General features: G+C 50.9%; 2 protein-coding genes across 2 annotated transcripts; one reads left to right on the plus strand and one right to left on the minus strand.

The window, feature by feature from the left end:
* Nucleotides 1–820: 820 nt before the first annotated feature.
* Nucleotides 821–3,275, plus strand: LOC125531279 (protein HOTHEAD-like). Its single transcript, XM_087520754.1, has 3 exons — nucleotides 821–1,329; nucleotides 1,451–3,065; nucleotides 3,148–3,275. The coding sequence occupies exons 1-3, from the start codon at nucleotides 1,221–1,223 to the stop codon at nucleotides 3,188–3,190; spliced, it is 1,767 nt and encodes a 588-aa protein (XP_087376880.1). The 5' UTR covers nucleotides 821–1,220; the 3' UTR covers nucleotides 3,191–3,275.
* A 150-nt stretch (nucleotides 3,276–3,425) lies between these two features.
* LOC125531277 (phospholipase D gamma 1) lies at nucleotides 3,426–9,960 on the minus strand. The gene is made up of 10 exons (XM_048695691.2): nucleotides 7,942–9,960; nucleotides 7,444–7,560; nucleotides 6,934–7,128; nucleotides 6,416–6,664; nucleotides 6,248–6,316; nucleotides 6,019–6,166; nucleotides 5,662–5,810; nucleotides 5,398–5,559; nucleotides 4,610–4,807; nucleotides 3,426–4,157 (listed from the first exon to the last, which is right to left on the minus strand). Exons 1-10 carry the CDS (start codon nucleotides 9,682–9,684, stop codon nucleotides 3,864–3,866), a joined length of 3,324 nt encoding a protein of 1,107 aa, XP_048551648.2. The 5' UTR covers nucleotides 9,685–9,960; the 3' UTR covers nucleotides 3,426–3,863.
* Nucleotides 9,961–10,229: the final 269 nt, after the last annotated feature.

Below are 10,229 nucleotides of genomic sequence, written 5' to 3' on the forward strand. Positions count from 1 at the left end.
CATGACGAGGGGTGCGGGTGCAGTCGGATCCATCGTGATGTGGTGTTTTCGGTCACACCAGTTTGTGCCCTCTTGTTGATTGCCCTGCGCGTGATGGGCTGACCGGATCTGCCTGTTAGTGTTGTGTTGGCCACCCGCGGCTGGCTCCCTGGGGCGCTCCAGGTCATCGATCTAGGCGGTCGCCTCGCACCCGGACTGCTTGCCTCTGGGTCCATGACGAGAGGATGCGGGCGCGGTCGGATCCATCATGATGTGGTGTTTTCGGTCACACCAGTTTGTGCCCTCTTGTTGGTTGTCCTGCGCGTGATGGGCTGACCGGATCTGCCTGTCAGTGTTGTGTTGGCCACCCGCGGCTGGCTCCCTGGGGCGCTCCGGGCTATCGATCTAGGCGTCCGCCTCGCACCCGGACTGCTTGCCTCTGGGTCCATGACGAGGGGGTGCGGGCGCGGTCGGATCCATCATGATGTGGTGTTTTCGGTCACACCAGTTTATACCCTCTTGTTGGTTGATCTGCGTGTGATGGGCCGACTAGATCTGCCTGTCAGTGTTGTGTTGGCCACCCGCGGCTGGCTCCATGGGGCGCTCCGCCCATCGATCTAGGGGGCCGCCTCGCACCCAGACTGCTTCAGGAACTGACATCCGTTCATTTATTTTGTCAGTTCATTTATTTGAGGCAAATTTCTTCAGGAACTGACATCCGTTCCATGGGGCGTACGTTGTGGATTGGTTCCTGACGAACGTTCGCCATATTATCTTTACCGCTTTTTTTTAGTTTCTAGGTTTTTCTTGGTATTTTATTATTTTCTTATAGTTTGGACCGATCTTCTCACATCATAGTTTTGCCTTGGTACCTGTAATATGTATTTGTGCTTGTATATAAAAATGGAGGGAGTATAGTTTTTCGGGAAAAATATAGTGCACGCGCAAAACCGTCTCAAGATCGGCCAGTAAACCCTCCCCCTTGCTGCTTCATCGCATTTGATATGATATACTCAACAGCTCCTCCCGTCTAAAAAGAAAGTTCATCACTTCTGCATTTCACAACCGATGCATTGCATTTGATATAACCATTCCCTTTCTATACTGACACAAGTTTATGGGGCTGTTCTTTGCACTGCAACCGCCTCCGCATTATTTAACACATCTACCCTCGATCTACCCGCGCGCTAACTCGAGGTTTATAAACCAAGCGAACTTTTCGCGTCCCTGAAGCGCAAAGGATGCCGAGCTCGCCGGCGCAAATGGCACTTGGCCGCGCGAGATCGCCGGCGCTGGTGCTCGCCGCCGCCGTCCTTGGCGCGCTCTGCGTCGTCGCGCTCTCGGAGGATGGTGCGTGTGTTCGTCCACCTGCATGGTTTTTACTCCTGGGGGTTTTGCATGTCAGCTAGTACGGAGTACGTGCGTGTGTCTGTTATCATGATCAATGACCGATGGTGGCGTGCGTGTGCAGAGCAACTGGAGAACCTGCGGTTCGTGCAGCACGCGCAGGACGCGCCGCTGGTGTCGCACTACAACTACATCGTGGTGGGCGGCGGCACGTCCGGGTGCCCGCTGGCGGCGACGCTGTCGGAGCACTCGCGGGTGCTGCTGCTGGAGCGCGGGGGCCTCCCCTACCGCAACATGTCCGACCAGGAGCACTTCACGGACGCGCTGGCCGACACGTCGCTGGCGTCCCCGGCGCAGCGGTTCGTGTCCACGGACGGCGTGGTGAACGCGCGGGCGCGGGTGCTGGGCGGCGGGAGCTGCCTCAACGCCGGGTTCTACACGCGGGCCAGCAACGAGTACGTGCGCACGGCCGGGTGGGACGCCGGCCTCGTCAACTCGTCGTACCGGTGGGTGGAGCGCGCGCTGGTGTTCCGCCCGGACGTGCCGCCGTGGCAGGCCGCGCTCCGGGACGCGCTGCTGGAGGCCGGCGTCACCCCCGACAACGGCTTCACCTTCGACCACGTCACGGGGACCAAGATCGGCGGCACCATCTTCGACAACAACGGGCAGCGCCACACGGCCGCCGACTTCCTCCGGCACGCCCGGCCGCGGGGGCTCACCGTGGTGCTCTACGCCACGGTGTCGCGGGTCCTGTTCAGGAGCCAGGAGGGGGTGCCGTACCCGGTGGCGTACGGGGTGGTGTTCGCGGACCCGCTGGGGGTGCAGCACCGGGTGTACCTCCGGGACGGGGGCAAGAACGAGGTGATCCTGTCGGCGGGGACGCTGGGGAGCCCGCAGCTGCTGATGCTGAGCGGCGTGGGCCCGCAGGCGCACCTGGAGGCGCACGGCATCCAGGTGCTGGTGGACCAGCCCATGGTCGGGCAGGGCGTGGCCGACAACCCCATGAACTCGGTCTTCATCCCGTCGCCGGTGCCGGTGGGGCTGTCCCTGGTGCAGGTCGTCGGGATCACCAAGTCCGGCAGCTTCATCGAGGGCGTGAGCGGCTCCGAGTTCGGCATCCCGGTGTCCGACGGCGCCCGCCGGCTGGCCAGCTTCGGGCTCTTCTCCCCGCAGACCGGGCAGCTCGGCACGCTGCCGCCGGGGCAGAGGACGCCGGAGGCGCTGCAGCGCGCGGCGGAGGCGATGCGGCGGCTGGACAGGCGGGCGTTCCGGGGCGGCTTCATCCTGGAGAAGATCCTGGGGCCGGTGTCGACGGGGCACATCGAGCTGCGCAGCACCGACCCGCGCGCCAACCCGGCCGTGACCTTCAACTACTTCCAGGAGGCGGAGGACCTGGAGCGGTGCGTCCGGGGGATCCAGACGATCGAGCGGGTGATCCAGTCGCGCGCCTTCTCCAACTTCACCTACGCCAACACCACCGTGGAGTCCATCTTCACCGACTCGGCCAACTTCCCCGTCAACCTGCTGCCGCGCCACGTCAACGACTCCCGCTCGCCGGAGCAGTACTGCAGGGAGACCGTCATGACCATCTGGCACTACCACGGCGGGTGCCACGTCGGCGCCGTCGTCGACGACAACTACCGGGTGTTCGGGGTCAGGGGGCTCAGGGTCATCGACAGCTCCACCTTCAGGTACTCCCCCGGCACCAACCCGCAGGCCACCGTCATGATGCTCGGCAGGTAAACGCAACTCTCAAATCACCCCCGCAATTATACTGATCTGAATGAACTCAACTAACACAACTGTTGTAAATCTGTACAGGTATATGGGCATAAAGATTCAGGCCGAGAGATGGAGGAAATGATATTTCAAGGAGCCATATTTGAATGTAATTCATGGCATAATATTGTATTTGGGGAACCTGGTTTAGACAGATTAATTTGTTTTTTTCCACTTATTCTCTAGGCATAGTCTTTTAGTGCCTGTTTGTTGATTATTATGAAACCCAGTCATCCCTTTAACATGCATTTCTCTGCATTGCAAAATAAGAAGGAAAAACTTATGTTGCAAAGGCATGACGGTGGTTCAAGCAACAATACTTCGATCAAAAAAATACCAATTTCCATTGATAACAAGAGTAGCAAACCAGAATACTGTGCAGGATGCATTTACAGTTTTGTACTAGAAACTTAATTTCATGAAATTACATACCACTATTTTACTTGGTGGTTGTTACATGCTACAAACGCCAGGTTCCCTTCAGAGGGATCCAGCAAGCCATCATCTTATCTATACAGGGACCGAGTACATGTCAAAGGAACATGATGAGTTAAGAATGGAACAGCCAAAGGCAGAAATGACTTGAACATTTTTTTTCCTTGTTTCCAACTTGCCCTACTTGCCTGCTACCTATATATTGGCTTGCGAAATTCTCTCCCTACCTATGTTATCAGGAACCAGAAAATGCTACTTCGGCATCTCTGTTGTCCAGAATACCCAAGAAGTCACCAACAATTGCATGCTTGCATAAGAATAATTCATATAGTGAGGTTTTCTTGGATGGCCGTGAAGGAGCCACAAATGTTTCCGCCCATGTCTGGGAATGTCGCACATCCTGGCAAGGGTTTCACCTTGCCTTTACGGTCAACACTTACAGGGTACTTGAGGAGGTGGCCTCTCATCTCAGTCACCTCATTTGCAAAGAACTGATCCCAGTTATGTTGCCCGAGTTGACGAACCCGCCTCATGCACTCTAGGCTCTCTGGATGGTTAAAGTCTTCCTCGATAATTCCAATATGCTCAGCCCAGAGGGACATTCTGTAGCCATAAATCTACATAAAAAATCACCAAACTTGATTTAAGAGTATAATCCAGAAATACCAGCTGCGTCATAACTAGATTATTACCCTAAGAGATGAGATGATATACCCCGACAACCTTTTTCACTTGCTGTTTTAGAATGCACATATTAGTATTTATATTCACATAACTGTACTTGTAGAATTGCCACCAACAGTATTTATGTGTCATTACATGTCTATAGTTTAGTGTATATATAATTGAAAAAAAGGTAAATGTTAAATGGGTGTAGTTGGAGGCAGTCTCTCTAAATAAGGTGAAACAATTGTAATGAAGCAGCGGTTCTAAGCAACGCATAACATCAGGAAGACAAGTACAAAATCTGCAGGCACAATCTCAAAATGCAAGCTCATGAAAACACCTGTCTTCTGCAGGTACCAAAAGATGTGATTCAGCAGCTTGAACTTGAAACATGAGGCATTACCTGTCCACGCGGAGCAGAAATTTTATTTGCCCATGTATACTGTGGTTGATATGCTCCCATTGCAATCTCAGTATCTCTGATCCCTTCCATCGACCTCTGGTTGATATTAGCTGATCCAATGATCACATATTCATCATCTACAATCATACCTTTTGAATGTACATAAACCATGAATCTCCTATTTTTCCTAGCTTGATCCTGAATAGCAAGTAAAAATAAGTTTCATGTCACAACAACTAGTACATCAAATAACTAGTGAAAATTCAAATACTGAGAAGTTCAAACTATCCCCACAAAAAATGTAAAATTTTGGCAGAGCATCAACATAACTTGCGAAATCACTTCAATTGTTCATCCAAAGGCCTGTCTTAAGCAAAAGTGCTCAAGTAGTCTCTGGCAGAAAAACTCAGTTGTATGCATTGGCCATTTGGTCTACATGTATGACCAAAAGAACAAGACCTTCTATCAAGTTACTTTTAAGAACTAGGGATATGGTCGTTCACAGTAAGATTCATCCGCAAAGAGCCAGTGGCAGAAAGAAACTGACACTTTGATGCTGTGGTGCATCATGCATCATAAAGGCTACCAGAATCATGTCAATATTTACCAAGAATAACAGAAACTCGGTTCATGCTAAGGTCACATAAGCTCAACGTGTCATGACTACTCTCTTTATTATCATGATTGAAACTAAACCAGTTCAACCTTACTGGAACAAACCAAAACTGCAGGTTAGAGCCAGCATAGCGTGTTGAAACTTGAAAGAAAAACAAGAGAGAAATTCACACCTGAGGATTATTTGCAGTACTTGGAGTACTAGGGCTGTCCCCAATTTCACGATTGCCAAGACAAAAGAAGTTCAAATAATCCTGAGGCTCATATATATCATCCAGACCTACTTCTTTCAAGGCCCTATATATTGTCTCATACATCATTTGCATTGTTTTGTTCTACAATGTAAGAGAAAGACAAAACAAGTGATTACGCAATATAAACAGACTGGGTATGCTCCACCAGAACAAATTAGGAAGAACAAGGGTGCTTAATCGAACCTGCCAGTAAAGAATTCTTTGTGTAGGAGCACCAGTTGGATTACCCTCGGGCCACATAGGAACTACTATGTATGCAGAAAACCTCTCTTTTGCCTTAATCTTGTTTGCAATTTTGAGAGCAATTTCAATTGGTACCAAATTGTTAGCCCCTGAAAGACAACAATTTTACCATCATGAGTTGGGATCAGTCAAAGAATTTGGTATATTCTGCATTTTCATTAGATGGACACAGAATCAAGGAGTTGTATCAGAAATGAATACAACTGGACTGTGCACTAATATTCTTCTAAGGATGGGTGTCTGTTCATTAGTCAGATCATTCAAAAGAAGAAACAGAGAACTCTAGAACATGCTTACCAATATCTTTGTTTGAATCCCAATTAAATGAAGAACCGATGAAGTATTGGTTCTCAATGTAAATAAAGTGTTGGGCTGCCCTGATGGCATTCACATAAGCTGTATGTATGCTCATATCAATTAGTACATTCTTCCCACAGACAAGATTCTGTTAGCAAAAATAAAAGTGTTAGTCAGCAGCACAAACTGTAGAATATAATGTCATGCTGTGTTTCGGTTTATCAGTTACCTTCATGGTTGCTACTCGTGGGTCCTTTGGAAATCCCTTGGCAGAGTTTGAGTCAATAGAGCGAAACACCTATTTTGTAAAGTAAAAAGAGACTAGGAGAGTTGAATGCCTGAGTCAAAACAAGAAGGAAAACACTTTGAATCTCCCATTACAGAAAACTGTAAATACCTGAACATGCCATGTCTCTGGGTCATTGTCGCTAAAATAAATTGCATCATCAATGTTTACAATATCATGTATTCTTTCAATCTTGAGAAGTGCATCATCGTTTGATTTCCCCAACTTTTTAATCCCATGGCGTTTGGATGCCTTCAACCAACGCTCCTCAAAGTTCTTCAGAACATCATAAGCTGCTGGACCGTCGATCCTGGAATGCAAGTCATGCCATGGTTCCCTTGGGCCACGGGCATCAACTGTCTGCAAGCAGATGACAAGGGCAAATACTTTCAGAGCAGTGACAAAAATAAACTGAGAATATGGTGACATGCAATTATTATTCCTAGTACAAGATGATCTCCTTCTGATGACTAAGAACCAAACATCACAAAAGGTTCCTACTCTTCTCAAAATTAAGACTATGGTAACTGTTACTCAGTACATGAGAAACTGAACCAACACACAAGTATATGTCTTTCTAAACAATCTGCTTCAAGACACAAGTATATGATAAGGAATCAGAAACTTACAGCAAAGTTTGGATTGTAATAATCCTCCTTGTGTGAGGTTTGAAGAGTCTGAAACAGAGGATGCCCAGGTGTATCATAGCGCCCACCACACAAATCAAGACCTCCGACAAAAGCAATTATTTTTCTCCTATAATTGCCGGCATCAGCATCCACAATAACTGTTTTCTGATGATGAGTAAAAATGGTTCCTGTTTCCTGGTTTTCAAGACCTTCATATGTTAAACAAATGGCACTAATGATTGGTACAATATAATACTTGATATACCATAGAACTGCATTTTGTGATTAGATATATTATATTTATTTTACTGGCCAAACAGTGAACCTACTCGGAAGTATATAACACAACAGCATGATATATCATATGGAGTAACATCCAAGGATACATAAGTCATGGCTGGTAGATAAATGAAACCATTCACATTCACTACGTGCCATGAACATATAGTTTCAGTGAAACAAATTATCTATTATAATGGATAAGTTGTGGGCCATCGCGGCAGGGATAACCTGCTGTTTCACCCAGCTGTGACGCTTCCCAGCAGATCTTGGGCAAAGTAATACTTGAACTGAAGAGTGCTTGAAAAACCGACGTGTTTCCTCATCTCGTGTGCCCATGAAACCATCCTACAAGTACATCAATTCCCAAAATCAGGAATGGGGCCAGACATGGAATATGCATCTAACGAAAATAACATAGAAAATACAGACAGTAGTTTCAGGAATATCCTCTCGATATTATTTAATATGACAGCTAAGATATTTTAGTAACTCCTTTACTTGATAACATTAGATATGATGGTATGTTTACAGCAACAAACATGTATGGCTATGCCATCCTTTAATAAGGTGAGCATCTAAACATTTGAAAAGATATAACAATGTTGTTCTATAAATTATCAGTTTGAATGCAAGATATGTTGTTCATGTACTGTCCCTCAAAAAAAAGTTCTTCATGTAGTGTAAAGACCTCGAGACAGCAATTTGGACTCTATGAATAATTCATACCATCTTAAAGCCGAGAATACTCCTTGACGTTGGATCATCCCATACAAGAAGCAATACCCTAACGCCTTCCTGCGACTTCATCTTCAACAGGTCCCCAAGTGATGGTGCCTTCTCAGCTCCATCCCTTATGAGGTCGATCGTGTGGAACACTGACCAACCCACAATGTAAATCAACCGCCGTGCCTGGCTTATGGCATTGTACATGTCACGCCAGCATTGCCCGTGTTGGTAGCGCAATCCATGATCAAGCCAGATATCTGGGAGAGAACCATCGGGCACATGTGCATCCTGATAGAGGGTCACCCTCATGCCACGGCGCAGCGGGAAGTAAGTATTGGGCACTCCAAGGCAGTCCGGACCAGCAATGACACCATGGTGGTACATTGTAAGGCGAGCCACTGGGATGTACTGAATAGAGAGCTGTAATACAGCACCAGGAGCGCACGGCTTGCCATTGGGCTCTAGCACAGGGTAGATGCCCTCAATCCTGTCCCCAGAAAGGAGATTCTCGGCAGGGATGGCCACAGTTCCCATGAGCTGAGCTCCGAAGACATCGCTGTCCTTGACGACGAACTCGACCTCAGCAGCCTCATGGCCAACAGGCACATGGAAGTTCTGCGCCCAAACGGGGTTCTCGCTATTGGAAACGACGTAGGTGCGAGCGACGGTGGCATAGGAGACCTGGATGGTAACGTAGGGGTCGCTTGTCATTTTAGAGTTGGACTTGCCGCCTACGGAGAGGAGCTCGCTGACCCTCTTGGAGAACATGTCCTTGTTGGGGAGGTTCTTGGCCTCGTGCACCCAAATGTCGAGGCTGCCATGGAGCAGCACCACTTTCAGCGACGCCCTCATGCTGCCATGCTGTGACCCTCCGGCCACGGTACCGTACGGCACCATCTGCATCCCTCCACCGTTTGAGAAGGAGGCAGAATGCGGTAGTACGGAGGGTGATGACATGGGCGCCGGCGTGTAGTCATGGCGGCCGGAGAGGTGCATGTTGGCGAACCCATCGACGATGGGATAGTGCGGTGTGGAGGCCGCGGGTGATTCGGGGGCCGAGGCATGGGGCTGATGGTGGAAGCTGGAGCTAGGGGAGATCGCCGGACTCGGGTAGTAGGCCGCGGGGGATTCAGGGGCCGAGGGATGGGGCTGGTGGTGGAAGCTGGAGCTATGGGAGACCGCCGGGCTCGGGTCGTAGGAGGCCGCGGGGGCCGAGGGATGGGGCTGGTGGTGGAAGCTGGAGCTATGGGAGATCGCCGGACTCGGGTAGGAGGCCGCGGTGGGGTCAGGGGCCGAGGGATGGGGCTGGTGGTGGAAGCTGGAGCTGGGGGAGATCGCTGGACTCGGGTAGGAGGGGTGCGCCGGGCTCGGGTAGGAGGGGTACGCCGGGTAGGGGTCGTAACCGTACGGCGAGGGAGACGGCGGCGGTGGGTACCCGTGCTGCTGCGAGTGCGGCGGGTACGCGCGCTGCGGATGCGGAGGGTACGCCTGCTGCTGGTGCGGCGCCGGCGGCGGGTAGGGCTGGAGCGGGCCGGAGTGGTGCGCGAACTGCTGCGGCGGCGCGGGGGAGTAGGCCGGGAAGGAGGTCGAGGGGGCGAGGTAGTGGGACGGCGGCGCGGCGGACGGCGGCGGGTACTGCTGGTGCTGGTAGGCGTACGGGTAGGGCTCCGGCTGCGGATGCGGCGGGTACTGGTGGTACTGGTGCGGCGGCTGCCCCTGCCCCCCGTGGTTGCTCCCCTCCATCGCCGACCTCGCTGCGGATGTGTATCCCTAGATTGTTTTCCCCCAAATTGTTTGATCCGGCTCTCGCCGCCCGGTCGTCGGTTTGACGAAGGTGAGGGGGGCGCGGCGGGGGGCGGCGGCCGCGGGGTGGCGTGCGTGAAAATGGTGGAGTCGTGGGCGGCGACCACGACGGGACCGGGGAAATGAGATCGAAATCGGGGACGGTCGTTGGGGTTGGCCGGGCTCGGGACGGCGGCCAAGGCCAACTGGGTTCCCCACGCCCGGCCGGATGTGGACGCTGACCAGTTCGCTCGCTTGATTCCGAACCGGCCCTCGGTTCCAACGTTCGGGTTCTGTCCGTGCGGTGCGATTCTGCGTATACACGTGCGGCCCACCTGTCATGCTCCGCTGGACCCAGCTCTGGAAGATAACGTGACGGGATGTGATTAGGCATTGTTTTGACTTCGATTTGATTAGTTTTGGCTTTCTGGCAGATTTTATTATTATAAATTGGTTAGTGCTGATGAACTCTTCTTCTGGCTGAAGTGCTCGTCCCCTGAACCTGG

This window comes from Triticum urartu, chromosome 1A (assembly GCF_056163025.1).
Source record: "Triticum urartu cultivar PI428250 chromosome 1A, HENAU_Tu73, whole genome shotgun sequence".
In the NCBI taxonomy this organism is placed as follows: domain Eukaryota; kingdom Viridiplantae; phylum Streptophyta; class Magnoliopsida; order Poales; family Poaceae; genus Triticum; species Triticum urartu.

Bases quoted from the DNA above. Each gene is read 5' to 3' on its own strand.
- LOC125531277 (XM_048695691.2), bottom strand. From the start codon at position 9,684: ATGGAGGGGAGCAACCACGGGGGGCAGGGGCAGCCGCCGCACCAGTAC. The intron at 5,560-5,661 runs GTTCGATTAAGC...CTTACATTGTAG, and splicing joins AAAGAATTCTTTACTGGCAG to AACAAAACAATGCAAATGAT. The intron at 4,808-5,397 runs GTGTGAATTTCT...CTTGCTATTCAG, and splicing joins GTACTGCAAATAATCCTCAG to GATCAAGCTAGGAAAAATAG.
- LOC125531279 (XM_087520754.1), top strand. From the start codon at position 1,221: ATGCCGAGCTCGCCGGCGCAAATGGCACTTGGCCGCGCGAGATCGCCG. The intron at 1,330-1,450 runs GTGCGTGTGTTC...GTGCGTGTGCAG, and splicing joins CGTCGCGCTCTCGGAGGATG to AGCAACTGGAGAACCTGCGG. The intron at 3,066-3,147 runs GTAAACGCAACT...AAATCTGTACAG, and splicing joins ACCGTCATGATGCTCGGCAG to GTATATGGGCATAAAGATTC.